Below are 17,897 nucleotides of genomic sequence, written 5' to 3' on the forward strand. Positions count from 1 at the left end.
TAGGCTAATTTCAGGTAGTTAGTAGGGAAATGACCTTCAGCAAAGGTAGTATTAATTATGTGAGCTAGGGGGTCACTTATGCAATCTTTGATTGCCTTCAAGATAGGGATTTTCCATTTGTTAGAGGATGTATTCAAGGCTTTTTTTCCCAATGATGATCTATACCCCACTGATGGGAGTCTTGTTTGATAGAGCCTGTAATGGAAAGTGGTATGCCTTAAATGCCACAGATTGCTGATGCACTACTATTATTTTTTTAATAATAAAAATAATAGTCGCATTGATTGAGTTTGAGAATTTTTTCCATGTGTGCAATGAAAAAACAAAATGTACTGATTGGTTTTATTTAAATACACAACAAAAACAACAGCCAGCACCATGTGGTACAATGCTGGTGAGGGGATGAACAATTTGAAGGTGGAGGGAGGGAGATGAGAAAACATAGATTACAGCACAACATTCCTTGACAATTAAAACATTTATTTTAAAAATATCATTGAGTGAAAAGTTTTAGGAACAAAATGTTAGCACACTGCTAGACATCAGCATCTTTTGCTTACAAAAAATACAGCAGAAGGGATGAGACAAAAATCACACACATCATAGGACTCCCACTTATTCAGTGGAGTCAGAACTGTAGAGCCTTCTACATAACAGGTCCCGTATCTACAAAATGATGTACACTGTTATTTCGTCCATGTTGCAATAGAATTTTCGTACTTAAGTAACATAGGCCACCAGTATTAGCACACTACTGTAATAAATTTCATGGTCGAAAGTCATACTGATTGAAAACATGAATTTCCAGAAATCATATTTTTGGTGAACACCTTTCCCTTCCTGACCTTAAGTTGGTGGACTAAAAAGTCTCTCCAAAACCAGCTTCCGAAGTTTGCTGATTCATGAATGCTGTGGACCTATTCTTTTGACAGAAGAATGCATTCACAGCATAAATTATGGTGAGCACCCTGAATTTGACATGTATTATATAAAACTTGCTCCAAAACCAGTGGAGAAGAGGAAAGGAAAAACATATCCCAAAAATGTTGTACATACTGCTGAAATTTCATCGCATTTAACTTGATGGCAGTTAAAAATGAACAATTTTACATGCCACGAAGGCCAAAAATTACCAAAAAGGAATCAGGCATATATTTTCTCCTCATAATTATACAACAGGGGAATATTATCACATAAAATCATAATATAACATTATATTAGCAATTATTTACAATAAATAATACAATAACAAAGAAAAACAATCAACATTTCTTCTTTTTAAACCATCAGATGCAAATTACAGTCTATGACAGCCGTTTTTTAAGTTCATATATTGAAAATACCTAGGGCTCAACCACAACAGGCCACACCAAACTTTAATCATAAAAATGTGATAATCTTTCTTTATGCCTTACTTAAAGAACACTTTACATATGTAGAACATTTATATAATTACTGCTCTGTATATATGTACATATTTCACAAACCATACGTCAGATTTAAAGCCAAACAATGGTAACTGAAGCACTGTGACTATCAAGAATTTGTCAATGGCTGCACTCAGGCTTCTCATCTTTGATACATGAAAATAATAGACCACACTATTCTACTACTAATGAGTTCATTTCTGAAGATATGGTGAGAAAATAAGACATTCACAACCACTTCAAGCAGAAAAAAAATAAATTTTCAATGAGACTCAATAGGCAAGAAAGAGGCCTTGAGATTCAATTTCGACGATGCTCAGGGCAGCGGGTCTGCACCAATCTAGGCTTAACTGCTGCACCATCGCTTGCTACAACTTTGGGGACAGCACCTTCCTCACACACATGAACCACTATGCCAGGCTGACCACCTGTTTGAGGATGAAGCTCACGTGTTTCACCTGAAACGAAAAATAGCATAAGAATAACTATTAACATAATATCTGGACGCACATTTCCTGACCGAATAAGAACAATAGCAGGTTTCCCACTCAATTGAAATTATAAAATTCACGGGTTTTTCAAGGTTTTCACAGTCTGAATGTCTTCAAATTCACGGTGTGATGATAAACCATTTTAGGCAGAAATATTAATTACGTAACAATCATCAGCCGCACATTATCTAAAAATTTAACAAACGCAACGGACACCGTGAATGCAATCAAAGTGCTATCTCTCCTTATGTCACATATCAGCTCCGGCGAAAGGTTGAGAGTGGGAAAATAGAGGGACCAGGGCAGCAGGGAAGTTAAGAAGAATCTGAATTTTTGCAAGTTTTAATGAACACTTTGGTTACTAGTCTTCCGGCTTTGGTACAGGCTTAAAGTCAATGTGTCATCATGGCACACGGACCAATAAATTTTGCTTCGAATATACGTGTGCAGATAAATCCATGGCCATGTCTGCGCGTGACTGACCTTGAAATATGATCGAAGTATCAATTTTTCTTTTAATATGTCAATCGTAGTTCTACGATCGTAAAATCGAGATTGAGACATTTTTAAGGTTTTATGACGAAATTCACAGCTTTTTCCATGTTTTTTCACGGTACACGAAATTCACGGCTTATTCACGGTTTTAAGCTTTTCAAGGTTGAGTGGGAACCCTGAATAGATGAATTAGCACAGGTAAAAGCACAATGCATTGCAACAGGTTAAAAGTTCTTGAGCACTTGGCAGTAAAGCTTCACATGCTTACAAAACTATATGAACCATTTAGCTTTCCCTCTTAAGCGGCCCATGGACGATCAATATTATTGTGCAATGTGGGTTGTGCAATATTTTGATGGCGGCTCCTAGAGGATCAATATTATTGTAAAATATTTTGGTTTGTGCAAAAGATTGTACCGCATGGAGGCAACATTGATGGTTGTGCAATACACTGAGCAATCGAGAGCAGACATAAAACCACATTGTAAAAACAGTCCCTGCCAGAATTTCACGAAACCTACATGTTGTGTGAAAGGGAATTGTGTAGCGTGATACTTGATAATTGTAATAATTTATTTTTCTCACTACTTCTTGTTTCTCAGCATCCGGGGATTTTAAGCGGTACTTTTCTATCAGCACACCCTATTGCTTCCTCTTTTTTGCACGATAACTACAACCTTTTGAACTTCACATCCCACACAGCTGGAAAACCTTGATACACTGCAATAAGTCAACAATAAAGCCTTTTATGGCTTTCTTGTCACGCATTATAATTACGTGTGGTTGAGACCTCTACTTCAAAATGCCACAGGAGACCAACTGGCAGGATATTGCACAATATTGCTGACAGACGGCACAATATCATCCCTTTTACACAATATATTTCAAAGATTTTGAAAATCACACAGTATATTGCACAAACTTTCAATATTGCCCACATATTATCAGTTATATTGCACAAACCAAAATATTGAACAATAACTTTGACTGCCTAGGGACCGCTTTACCTGAGGATTTGCACAAGAGCCGAGTTGGGAAAAAACTCTCTACATGTTACTACATACATGTACTATCATTTGCAAAAGTCTTGCAACAAATCGAGCGGCGCCACTTTCGCTCCACAAAGATTGTGCCCGGAAATTGTATGGTTTTCGGGTGTATGCAGCAATCCAATACTAGTCTTCATGGTTCAATGCATGGAGAACGGGTCATTGGGTGGGTGAGGTATTTTGTCATCCTTTTCAGTCTCGGGATTTGACCGCTTCCATTTAAGTGAAATTAATGTTCATGATATTCCCCCAAACACATTGTAGCATTTAATGCAGTAGGAAAGATCGAAGGTAATTCCTCGGAGAGATTTAAAAAAGTTGGTAGCTTGGCTCTTTTTGAGTGATCTCAGCTCTTTTCAGAGAGAAGGAAATCACGAGTCGTTCACTGTGAACATGGCAGACTTTTGTTTACATCTATCGACTCGGGTTGATGTTTTAATACAATATCTACGACATATGATACGAGGCAGCTTTGAAATTCCCAGTGTTTCATCATATAAATATCTGAGCAAACACGTAAAATATGAGTTAGTTAAGCTGATCGGCATTAATCGTTGCGTAAGTAATAACAGAGTTCTCCGACGTCCGTCAATCGGTAAAGATGTATTCCTTACCACTTATTCAAAGTATGATGAGGAAAACTTAATTCCAGCTAAAAGTCCCATTTTTAATGATTGTCGGATTTCAACAGGTATTGTTTGATAATATGTTCTACTGCTGAATTAGTGTGAATGCGAATAATAACTCTAAGCTGCTATGTCGTTGATGATTAAGTTATCTTATTTAGATGCAATCATTTACTTATACACTGATGAATTCGGGATAATGTAGGATACTTACTTAGCATTATTAATTGAATTATCTACTTGCATTAAGTAGGCTACATTGTATTAGGAAATGTGTTTGTTGGCAATACGTTTTATGTTTAAGGTATCAGTGGAACTGCAGCTCATTTCATAAAACCTTTCAAGTCGAGTAAGAAGGACGTAAGCAAATCCTAACAGAATTTCTGTTCGTAATGAATGTATACGCTTGCTTCATTAGAAATACAAATACCGAGTTTGAAACATAATAACAAATAATAACTTAAAAAGATGATACCATACCGAAGTCGTAGGCGACAACATCATTATATTCCTATAGTATATACTAACCAGCCGAAACATAGAGTATGCGAAAGCCTCCATGCTCAAGTTGTAATCATATAAACGAATAAAAGACTAATATACCGAGAAAGTGATTATTTTGATCAAATTCGTTCAAGAGAGAAGCCGTAGGAGAAGCACATGAAGGAGCTCAGTGTTACAATAACAACAAATAATTAAAATTACCGCTGCATGACCTTGAGCCAGAAATAGCTCAGTGGGTAAACATTCGGGCTGGTGACAGGAGGGGTCCGCGTTCGAGTCCATCCCCAACCCGAAAATTTTTGTCCTCCGCACAGCCGTATTTTATTTTAAAGCTTTTTTTTTTTTGAAATTTATGTTAAGAGAGTACCAGCTGTTGAATTTGAGCATTTTTTGCAACAATTTCTAATTTAAATGACCGTGCGACGGGAATCATGCGTAGTTAGCGCGGTAGGACGAATCAATTGCGTTTTCTCTTGAAAGAACTCCAATCAGAATCACTGGTGAATGTAATTCCTAGTGCTATATGGTTTCCTTTACAGGTCCGTAACTGCTCAACATTATTAACCTTTGGAATGAGAACTATCGTAATAATCTAAGGTTCCATATACGTTTGTAACATATTTATCCAATTAACAAATTGATAATTAATGAAGAAGAAAACTTATGGAGCTATCTTTATCAGCTTCAACCTACGTAAAGAAATATTTAATGCCAATCAATTAAATATGGTGGAGACGACAGAGTCGTGTTTTTTTCCGGAAAATTGCCAGTTAATTTTTTTTTCATCTATTAATTCTTCTATATCGAGCAAATATTTCAACAACTTAATATAAAGTCTCCTGAACGACGTTGAATCTCTAAAAAAAGGGTTACGAGCGAGTTGATTTCCGTGTTCCTAATGGCGAAATCGTGCCCCCAGCCGGCCTTAAGGGGTTTACCATTGGAAGCCAGGCGTCATAGGTACCCGCTCTTTTAACGGGTAAATATTTTCAATCATCTACTCCAGTCAACTACGGGTACAAAAATAATCTCAAACGCCGCGACGACTTAACAACATCTACGCTCGTTTACTCAACTGAACATCGTAACGATTTCCTACGTCTCACTCCCGTGTCACGATGACCCATTCGTGAGTCGTTCCCGAGCTACCATGAAGATTCATACCTAGATAGTGATCATTCAAACTTAATGGTGGCCAGAAATCGACAATGGAGCGAAAGTGGCGCCGCTCGATTTGTTGCAAGACTTTTGCAAATGATAGTACAATTGATAATACAGTGGAATCCCTCGCCTCTTCCTAAACCACCTTGAATACAGTGTTGGGAACAATACAATTGTTATCCATTATTTCCTCAATAATTTCATTTAAGAATGAATTTGAAACAATGCTGCACATGCACATACAGTGAGTCCTCGTTCTACGTCACCCCGTTTAACGTCATTTCGCGATAATGTCACGAAAATTTTGAGACCGTCATTCTTTTATCGCACCTTCGCTTCGCGATAACATCAAGTCTTTTAAATTTTGCGCGAAAAAAAAAGGGAAATGGCGGGCGTTGCAGGTTGTTTGTGGGCGGTAATACAGTCAGCCTAAGCAAAGTGTAAAACGGTGTGTTTATTCTTAATTGCGATTACGGTTTTAGCAAAAATTTCTGAAAAATGAATTCTTACGTAGGTGCGCAAGGTTTTACTTGACATAATGGTTTTCAGGAACCTAAAAAGTGATTCCAAGGCATTTTTCCGTGTAGAACTCGGATATTTTGTCGTCACTTTTTTTGCCGAGTTCACAATAATTTTGGTTCCTGTAACTGCGACGATTTTTCAGCGATGATGATGCCCAGGCGACGCTCGCCCGGGCGACCACCATAGCGAAGCCGAAAAGCAAATGCTGGAAGATACAAAAATGGAGAAGGATTTACGTCACTGCTGCTATTGTCGTCGATGAAGACAGGAACTCGAATTTATGCGATAGTTTGGCATTCCCACCGTAAAAAATACCCCAGATATGATACGCTAACATTTTTTTCGCGTGGGAATTGTGAGGTCTAGGAGCCGATATTCACTTTTTACATTGTTTCTTATGGGATACAGTAAAACCTCTTTACATCGTAATGGAGGGGACCAAAATTTGGGCAATTTGATGTATGGAGGTTCACTAGAGAGAGGTTTTAGTGGTAGGCACCATTTTTTCACATCCTTGGGAAATGAAAGGTGCTACTGTCTTTTAAGCTATTATATCAATATATTAAAACATATTGGCATGCATAAGTGAACACATATTTACAATTTAATGATTACACAAAGGTAAAAGTAAATTGTTCAAGAGGCCTTTTTAGAAAATAAATTAGTTAATGGGTTTGCTTAAAATTTTTTTCAAACTCTTTCGAAATAATGTTTTCAATTCCACGAGCACTTTTTAATGTCATTTTCACTATATATAAATCACTAGCTGTTTTCGTTAATGCCTTTTGACTTAAGAAATAATTCTCTGGTCTAAGGGTTGTAATTTACTAATAGTGCTCGGAGGAAAGTACAATAGTTTTATACTTCTAAACATAATTTCTTCATCCTCGTATTTAACTGCCTGAGTTTTTTATTTGTGCAGCCTTGATATACAGTTTCCTCTGTTTTTCCTCGGTTGTTTAAAATAGATGTAAGGTGAATGATGGTATTCCAAAGGTCACTGCCTTCTGCCTGTCCTCATTCATGGCCAGGAAAATTGCCATTTATGTGGTAATGTCAAGCAGTCGCCTTCTTTTATGTCTCAAATCCATCATCAGCCTATGATTAATTAAGTAATTTTCATATTTTATGGCAAATAATTGAAAATACTCCTTAAAATATCTTTTAGAAAATTGATTTATCATTCTTATAACATGTGACTTGTTAAAGATTATAAAAAAATAAAAAACACGTGACTTCTGCAAAAAATAGACAAAAAATTGAGCTTCATTTTGAAAATTTTGTTGAATTCCCTCTCTCCTAAATACAATGCACGTAGCGTTCCGAAGAAAACTCTGTCGAGGGCACACAGAAACGCTAGGTCTGCGAAAGGACGTGATTTCCGGTGAGAATGCTGGGCGAACTACTTCAGAATGCAGCGGTGACGGTAAAAAATTTCATTGCCCTACCGCGTATCAGCTAATTAGCTGTCTCCTTCACCTAGCACTTTCGCGCATGGATTGATGTTCGTTCAGTATTGCTAGAAATTGACGTCCCCGACTCCCGATGGAAGCGTCAGATTTCGCGGCATAAATACGCACGCAAAACATATGACTGTCGCTAAGCGCAATAAATTTTAAACTACGATCGTTCATGCAAGGCCATGCGTTCACGAAAGCATCGAAAATATTACCAAGGCGGTAGTACGAAAGTGCTACACCGGGAAATATGGGAATGAAATAATTGCAAAACTGTATTTGATTTATTTCTAGTCACGGAAAATTCATGAAATATTTTCATTTTAGAAGCGGAAGTAGCAATGCGGTCGAGTAATTCTATCTCCATGGATGGGAGTGAAGTTAGTTGAAATATTTCCATCAGCAAGTGATTATAGGCTGCGCTGGTCGCCTCTTTTATTAATTGAACATAGTATGTAGGCACTTACTAGAAAATAAAGCCTTAATTAGAGAAAAGCGAGTGCTATCGCACGATTTTGACCATGATTCGAGAGAAAACGACATGTTCTGTCTTCATTTACCGTCACTTAATATGATTAGGATAGTTGGATGCCGGCATAGGAATTAGGGCCCTAACTAAAGGTTAACGTGAAAATTATTAAAGGTGTATAAGAAAAAAATAAGCGTGAAACATTTATCGCTGAAAATGTCATTCCATGTAGGTAATCGCGGCTGCATTCATGATCTCTATTTGTCTCGGTACGATTTGCGGAGGTAGTTAGGCCGTCTCGGGGTGTCTTGTTGGTACGATATATGGAGGTTTTACGAGATAAAGAGGTTCACTACATAGAGGTTTGCCTATAAATTTACATGTAAACCTGACGGGACCAGAGGGTTGGTACGAAGTATGGAGGTTTACGATGTAAAGAGGTTCACTACATAGAGGTTTTACTGTATTATACTTCGATTAACGTCATTTCGTTTATCGTCACATTTCTCAGGAACGGTAAGTGACGTTAAACGAGGACTCACTGTATATCTAAGTTTATGCTATGGAACTTTTATTTATTTCTTTTTAAAGTTAAATCGTAAACTTAAGTGAATTACATGAATGAGATCATACAGCAAACTCCTGATTAACCAGGCTAATGATGGAGAGAGGTGGCACGAATAATCGGAAAACAGGAATACTCGCAACTTTCATTTAAATTTATTGTTATTTTCATTATTTACTTAAATCAAACATTCTATTATTGAATACGCAGATCGTCTGTTTTTTAGATTACTTTCCAGAGTCATTTAAAGCTTTCTTTTCCTGACTGTGATATTTTTAGCAGCGATAACGTGATTGCAGTCATATTCTTATTGCTCTATGTAATACTGGTTTCCGAAAACCATGCACCTGTGACTGTGAGATTACCGAGTCAGGAACTGGTTTGCATGAATGCTTCTAAACTGCAGTGTAGCGTCGGAAACTTTACTGACAGGCACCATGCAGCATAGTCCCGTCTGCTACAAGTTGCTCAGGATGCGACATCATTGGGATGCATATCTGTGATCACTGAGCGCAATCGCACACCCCGATGCTTGGAAATCAGGAATAGGGAACTACCGTGAAGACATCGATTGCGCAATCATGTTATTGCATAGCAAAGGTTATAGAAAACCAGGACTCATGGCAAATTATCCACTCAGTCAAGTGCCTGGCTGTGACTCATGCTATCTCCACTTCCACTTTCCTCGCTGCATTCACTTCTACTATTCCCTTCCTCTCTAGTTTGACCTTGACAAGTCATGACGTAAACATGCCCGAGTGTTATTAAATTTCCAGCTCTCAAGGTGCATACTCAACCCCATGTGAGGCTACGCCAATAATTGTGTTGGATATTCACTCCAAAACTCACAAAATATCGGTTGTAAGGGATAAAATGAACCACACAATTTTAAATCGTTTCCGGTTGTGCACCAAAAAACAAAAACGAATCACTTCATTCCTCACTAAAACAAAACATAATCAAAACCCGTACACAAATAATGAAAAACCGCATAAGTATGGAAAATAAAAGTAATTGAGATTGTATATCCAACACACATTTGAAATATACCATTAAAAATCGTACATAACACTTCCCTTAATTTACCTTCCGTTGGGTCAACCATTAAAGAATCTTCTAAAACTAATCAAGAGTTTTTCCTGCCACTGACTGTTGTCTGCAATGTTAAAGCAGATGTCCAAGTAAACTTGAAACATCCTTGTCAGCAAGTAATTAAAATAATTCCATTTTACATAGGGGATTGTAATGGAAATAAAGCACGTTGTAGCCTTGAATTAAAATGCAAATGTCCTGGTGCTTTGCTACAGATTTTATTTTTTTGGTAAAGATTGCGGCAAAAGTTGAAGTAGTGTGAACTCATGAACGTAGCCGGAGTCTGCTGTCTGGGATGTCCTTAATAGGGTAGTTTCCTATTATTTTTTTATTGCCTACATCGAAAGATTATTACTCCTGGAGTACGCATTTCATGCTTTTAGATTTTTAAATGACGATATCTATTTTTCGCGATTAAATGAAAAAAGAAAATTTTCAAGCGCATGAAAATGTGACGGCTAAGTATGAATGATGGGAAAATCCCATGTGATGTCATTCTTATTCCCGCTGCCGGCGAGTGAGGTGACCTTTGGGGCGAGAATATGTGCGCCGCTGAGATGCAGGCCGCTAGCAGGTAGCAGAGTACCCTGCTAGCAGGTAGCGCTTGGCTTAAAAAAGGATTATTAATACCTTATCAAATGCAGGAAACTTTCGGACCATAGGCAGTTTTAATTGTTGATTATTAAGAGATGTTTCCCTGAGCTCTGTGCCTCATACATGCATTGGTAATCTCAGACGATGTAAAACTCCTATCTACTTGTATAGAAACTAGGTCCCTGTGATGTCACGTGGAGTGGCATCGCATGGGCGCCAATCTGGCCTTTTTCAAATGGGGTTTAAATTGACCATTGCCACTCGTCTAAACTGGGATTTCTAAAGCCAAATAATTTGTATATTATGAATACACTAATGGTGGGTAACGAATCGCAATCAATGCCTTTCGTTTTCTTTGATGAAGGAAACTACCCCATTGTTTACTTAATAATTTAGAAAGCTTAAATCAAACCCACAACTATGAAATTGGCAGTAATAAGCCTTAGAGCAACTCATGTGTTTGTCCAAATTCTTTTGATGAATTGAGATTTCATGTATGAGTGAATGGCCCCATTACTCATTTATTTGCACATATTGATAGGCATTTAGGGCAAGCTATGTAAATAACACATGCCTGGGGTTAGGTTTGCAATGGCAGCCAGAAGGTCGTAGTTGACTAATGGCTCTGCTTCATCACGGGGTACCCAGCCAACTGGAGGAGATGCAGGGGGGGAGATCAGGAACTGGCGCACTGGTGCAGGAGGATGAAGATGCTGGTCTTCTCCATCAATCGGTGAGACAGGCTGCAAAGTAGAATGAGAATCTTAACCCCTTTCAGTTCAATTTATTTTCTGATTATTGTGCTCTTATTCTCTATTTATTTTTTCTGTGGTTCTTTTTAAATGGAATGGTAGATAATGAAATGATATTTTGTAAATTGTAATCAATGTAGAAGAATGAAATAAAAAGTGATTGTCATTTCATATTGTAAAGTATCTAGTTAAATACATCGGTAAAACATCTATCGCTACTCGTATAAAACCATTTTATTACTTCCAATGCTTTATATTTCATGAAATATGAATTCTTTATGTACATAATGGATGTTTAAACAATGTTATACTTTCAATATATTTATATTGCCCCCTAAAATAGTGCTAAATTTATGAGAATCTGATGACAAGCTAGACTTGCCATTGAGCAATTTGGCAAATTGGCACTTCGTGACGAGCTAGACTCATCAAGCTCAAGTGGTTAAAGAAATGCGAAGTGCTAACAAAGACCAATATGCCCATACAAAGTATTACAAATGGATAACATAAGAGTGCTGTCCAGAAAGTAACAGATGTTTTGTTATGGTGCGGCACTGGGCTAGACTAGCGCCGCTATTTTGGCATCAGAGTGTTCTTACACTCCATACGCAACTAGCCGAGGTATCTTGCGCATCATACCTGACGTACTTTGTTTACAGTGGAGGATTAAAATGAGCACTGAAATTGAAAATCACACCAATTTTCAAGTGCGAGTTATTGTTGAGGAAAAATCACAAACCAAATGAAATTTATCGTCAGATTTGCCATGTGTACGGTCGAGGATTAATCACTCAGAAAATTGACACGCGTGACACAAAACAAGTATCTCGGGAAAACTCAGCAAGAAAGTTTTGCTTCCCCATGACAATGCTCGTCCAAACATGGCAATTCTAAGCAAGGAGCTCTTCGGTGGAAAGTTTTCAGTGACACAACGTTCCGCCCAGATATGGCACTGAGGGACTTCCATTTGTTCCCATCGATGAAGATGTGGCTCCTTCAATAACGATTTGACACTGATGCTGAACTGTATGCCAGTGTGCCTAAACCAGTGGTTGAACTCCCAGGCACCAGATTACTACAGAGAAGGCATTGAAAAACTTTCACCTTGTCAAGATAAATGCCTTAATTTAAATGGCGATTATTGATAAAAATAGCTAAAGAATTTCACTTCAAAATTTGTATGATAAAAATTGTTATCTTTACTTTGTTTATTTTTTATTTCAAATGTCTGTTAAAGAAAAAAAAATAAAAACAGTAAGATGGAGTACTCAATACCTTCACATTTTTGGCTGTGGTATTTGGCTACATCAGCTTGATACACACTAAGCCAATAATTGCACATCAGAAACTACTCATATGAAACTGTGGAATACTATGTCACCTCCTATAGTTAAAAGAACATTAACTATGAATTTTGTCATTTTCATTTATTTGAATTCAGCCTCGTCAACCATGCACCATAAAATTTTGTCCTAACTTTATAACCATTAATATGTACTTGAGTTGCCATTAACTGCTAGGGGAAAAAATACCCTGAACCATGAATTGAACCACACATATACGAGGACCATTTTTTCAACCTACGATAGATCACGGTCAGAAGGCGAAGTGATCAGTTAAAAATTATTTCATTGCTAAATGTTGAGCACACTTGTGGTGCCCTTTCGACATCGACAGCTAGGTGATAGCAAAGCTTTGATATACCTTCTTCATGGAATGTTGCCGCCAATGAATTATGCCTTTTTCCTGAAGGTCATCGCCCATTTGAAAATGCTTGCCATCTAGCCACATCTTCATTTCAGCGTAAAGACGGAAGTCACACAGCACTAGGTTGGCATTGCACCGTAGGTGATCAAAAATGTCCCATTGAAATTGCACTCAGCGTGCTCCCTCGGTGGGAGATTCAATTGAGGCAGTGTAGTTAATGAGATTGCAACTAGCCTTAGATTGAGCCAATGAGATTGCAACCAACAACTTACGGTCAGAAATGACTACGAGCATGTAGTGCAGAGGACACGTAGTTGCCCTATCTGTGCAGTACCCGCCTGTCACTTACATGGTGTTTTTGCTGAGCCATAGGAGGTTGAAAAAAAACACACACATATAAAGTTATATGTACCTTACACGCTTCCTGGGCCACTGCCCAGACCACTATGCTGTTCATACTCCAGTTGCTTCCCATGGCAAATTATTATAAAATATTCCTTTAACTTCTTTTGCTAGTGGTACAAATAGCTTTTTAAAAACAAAGGAATTATTAGGGTATCAATAAGTACAAACAAAAAAGAATAAAATATCAAGCAAAGAATAGCATTGTATCATATCATTTGGGTCTTGTTTGCTGCTTCTCTCTCCTCGGGTATTTTCCATGACAAACTAAAAATGGCAGTTGTAACTCCTCTACACAAAAAGGGTGATATTCAATCAATTGAAAACTATCGACCCATATCAAAACTTTCAGTTTTTTCTAAAATATCAGAAAGTGTCATTTCAAAAAGAATAATGTCATTCCTGATAAAAAACAACATCTTATCCAAATCTCAGTTTGGTTTCATAGGTGGTTTTTCGGCAGAATTTGCCATTTATAAATTTATTGACTCTGTTCTTGAAGGTCTTGATCATCACCTTAATACTGTTGGTATTTTTTATGATTTGTCTAAGGCTTTTGATTCTATTGATCATGAGACTCTCTTGAGGAAAATCCATATATATGGTATGAGAGGAATTGCAAACAATCTAATCAGGTCTTTTCTTGAAAAAAAGAACCCAGGCAGTAACCATTATAACCGATAACATGGTTTAACATACCTCACCAGGAGATATTGAGGGGTGTTCCTCAAGGCTCCATTCTTGGGCCCCTGCTTTTTTTGTTATATATCAATGATCTACCCTCACAATTAAAAGGAAATGTTTTTATGTATGTGAAAGCACAAAGTTCTTCTTTTTTAATTCAGTTTTTATGTATGCTGACGATACGAATCATTTACTGAAACGTGATGGCAATATTGTTTTTCCCACTCAAAATGCTGTCATCAAAATGGAAACATGATGTTCAACTAACAAAGTGGCTATAAATAAATCCAAGTCTTCCTTTATATTTTTCCATCCTACTCAGAAAAAAATTGATTACAGCCCTTACACTAAATTTTCGGATTGTACTCTAGCGGGTTACTAATACCAAATTTATAGGCATCTCCATAAATGAAAATCTAAACTGGGATACACATATTAATTGTATTTCATCCTAGGTGGCTTCAGGCTGCTACTTAATTAGACGGGTGATTCAGCTCACAAATATAGAAACAGCCATGTCAATTTACTATGCACATATTTATAGTAGATTAAAATATGGTATTTTAGCCTGGGGTCACTCCCCTAAGGCAGTCTGTCTTTTTAAACTACAAAAATGGTCGGTAAGAATATTATACAAAGCTAAAAAACAAGCTAGCTGCCGTAATCTTTTCAAAAGGTTACAGATCCTTCCCCTTCCTTGTATATATATTTACTATGCTGTGATGTTAATTAGAGAATTTAAACAAAAGTTGTACCTTACCATGAATAACGATATTCATGATTATCATACAAGAAGTAGAAATGAGCTCACAGTGAGGCAACAAAATCTTTCTCTCTTCAGTAGAGGGCCTATCAATATAAGTATTAAAATTTATAATAAATTACCTAAATCAATCAAAGACGAAATCAGACCTGGCCTTTTTAAAGCAAAATTAAAAAAATATCTTTTAGATCATTGCTACTATTCAATTGATGAATTCTTTGAGGATGCCTCGCTATTTCTTCCTGATATTCATTAACGACTTGCCCTTGATTGTTAATAGCATCCATGTCAAACCAGTCCTCTTTGCAGATGACACAAACTTCCTAATTTCAGCTAATGACATCAATGAAGTGCATCACTATGGTCAGCATATATTAGATTTAGTCTGGAATTGGTGTCTTTCCAACAAATTAAAATTAAACAGTGCAAAAACTCAGTCTATGCTGTTTAACCCGAATCATTCCAAAGATTTTGGAACATTGACACTGAACAACCATACACTGAGTCTAACTAAAACTTGTAAATTCTTAGGGCTACAAATTGAAAATACTGGGAACTGGTCCTTCCATGTAAAAGACTTGTGTTCGAAATTGTCCCGAGTACTGTATAGTGTGAGGTTCCTAAAAGCATCCTTACCTCACAAGGCGATGATGTCAGTTTACCATTGCAACTTTATAAGTAGAGTGACTTATGGTATTGTATTCTGGGGATCAACTGTAACGCTATTAGATACAATTTTCAAGATGCAAAAAAAGATTATAAGATGTATAATGAGTAAGCCTTATACTTATTCTTGTAAACCCTTATTCAAAGAACTGAATTTGTTAACAGTGCCTTGTATATATATATACCAACTATGTTTACTGATTAAAGAGAATATTAATGATTTACCAATTAATAATGATGTACATGAGCACCTAACTAGGTCTCATCGCCACATCCATGTTACCCTCCATAAAAAACGTATAGCAGCAAAAAGTCCCATTGCAATGGGATCAAAAATATTTAACTTCCTTCCCAAAAGTATTAATTTGATTAATTCTAATAGGGAATTTAAATCTTCTTTAAAGAAATTTTTAATTAATAAGTGCTACTACAGTGTAAATGAATTTTTAAATGACAAATGAACTCTGACCATTTTTACATTTTTAAGTGTTATGTTGATTACTTTGACATGTCTTATATCTATGTTGTATTCATAAGATCCTTGGACAAATAAAAAAAAAAAATTTATTATTTATTATTATTAATATATATGTATTATAATATATTGTGAGTTTCTTTGTACTTTTGATTTGCTTTTTATGTTTTCCTGACAGGTCCTATATATGTATATTCATATCTTTTCTGTGACCAATAAAATATTATTATTATGCATTTTATTTAATTGTTGCAACAGTATCCATTAATGACTTCTTCCTGATTTGAGTTGGTGATGACATGCAGTGGTAGATTCAGGAGGGAGGAGTATAGGGGAGAGGGTCAGAGGGGTCATCACCCCCTTGAAACTTTGACAAAACAATTTAATTTTTTAGTAGTTTAATAGAACTAAAACTTTTTAGTATCCTTGTAAAAGAGTCTAAGTCCCAAACGTTTTCCCAAGTCCCAAACAAAGTTTGAGTTTTAGTTATTGTACAGCTTAAAAAAAAATACGTTGGAGAACACCCCTCTATTCCATATCCCCCCCTGAAGACATGACTAGATATGAAAATACTGTATTGAATGATAGGGGCCCTAGAAAAAAAAAGCACCATGGTTATCTCATCTAGGCTCAACATCACTTGAGCGATCTCTCAAGAACCAGTGTATCAATGAGACTAAGCCCTTATCAGATCACGCAGATGATATTAGGAGATAGATTACCCACAACAATCAAAAGGAATGTTTTTTTGGAGATTATACATTCAGAAGGTACACATGTATGCTATCAGAAAATGGAGAATACAAGACATGGATATAAAGACAACTCAAGTTTGCCTACCTGGGCAAAGTAACAGTTGATTTGGCTTTCCCCAACCTGGACTCTGTGAAGATTCAATCTTGCAGAAGCAGCCGCAGCAGGACAATCATAGTTAACTCTCATACGACGAAAACTTCGGAAGAATTGGAACGTGACGGGTTCACCGTATTGCGTGAATATAGCTTCAAGCTCTTTCTGCAAGTGACCATTCATAATAAATGTATACAACAACTACTTGGATATCTTGTGCAATGATAAGACTAGTATGAGAGGCACAGCAACAACAAAACTTACCCTGCGCTCTTCATCTTTAAAAACCGATGGGTGAAGGTTTGCCACTATTAAAGATGTAGGGAGGTCTTCGTCAGACACTAAATCTTCCAGACGTTTCCTACCTCCACTGTCTGACTCTCCATCCTGCATCTGAGACAAGTTATCGTTCTCGGCCCAATCGTCTGCCATTCGCACGACATGCCCAGCCCCAGGCAAATCTCTGTAATTTGGATGAACGTTTGGCAGGCCATCGATAGCATTGATTATCATGCCATTGGTATCTGGTCCGTCACAATCACCACTTCCAGTATCATTGACATCGTGATCCTCATTGGTTGCCATTCCATCAACGACGCTCAGATGCAATGAATGACCTAAGTACAAGGAAAGTTTGAAATTTGGCCATTAATTCTAATCTCGAGGTATTTCCCGTTCCCACTGATGAGTAAATGAGTATGAGACCATTAATTCGTTCGGCTTGTCATAAATATGCAATAGGAAATTTCAATCAAACATAATTGCAATGCACCAAAAAATTGACCTTCGACTTGCAATATTTAATAATCTTAGAATGTCTTGAACATCAGCGCCTATACTGACAACATCGGTTTTGTTTGGGAGTGCCAAAATTCCTATATCCAATGAGCAACTAATCAATTTTTCAATACAAATGCGTAAGAGGATTATCCAGTAAAGATAGAATAATAGCTGCCAAGAAACAACTCTTACCTCGATACCATTTGAGTTTTGAAGGTATAATCAGGTAAAACTAATCACAATCACAAAACAAACACAAATGGGGTAACTCGTTGTTGTTACAAAGTTGCAAAGCAGAACGCAAGCAATTGGCGCTGTGCGCATTAGAGGCGGGGGTGGGAATCGTGGGTACCGTAAGTATCGCAGG

General features: G+C 37.0%; 1 protein-coding gene across 1 annotated transcript; it reads right to left on the reverse strand.

Annotated features, from left to right (window-relative positions):
- Positions 1 to 328: 328 nt before the first annotated feature.
- LOC124164832 (calcipressin-2) lies at positions 329 to 17,860 on the reverse strand. Its single transcript, XM_046542031.1, has 5 exons — positions 17,723 to 17,860; positions 17,015 to 17,367; positions 16,742 to 16,915; positions 11,027 to 11,195; positions 329 to 1,885 (listed from the first exon to the last, which is right to left on the reverse strand). Exons 2-5 carry the CDS (start codon positions 17,333 to 17,335, stop codon positions 1,728 to 1,730), a joined length of 822 nt encoding a protein of 273 aa, XP_046397987.1. The 5' UTR covers positions 17,336 to 17,367; positions 17,723 to 17,860; the 3' UTR covers positions 329 to 1,727.
- Between the last annotated feature and the right edge of the window lie 37 nt (positions 17,861 to 17,897).

The sequence above is a fragment of the Ischnura elegans genome, chromosome 9 (genome assembly GCF_921293095.1).
Source record: "Ischnura elegans chromosome 9, ioIscEleg1.1, whole genome shotgun sequence".
Taxonomy (NCBI): domain Eukaryota; kingdom Metazoa; phylum Arthropoda; class Insecta; order Odonata; family Coenagrionidae; genus Ischnura; species Ischnura elegans.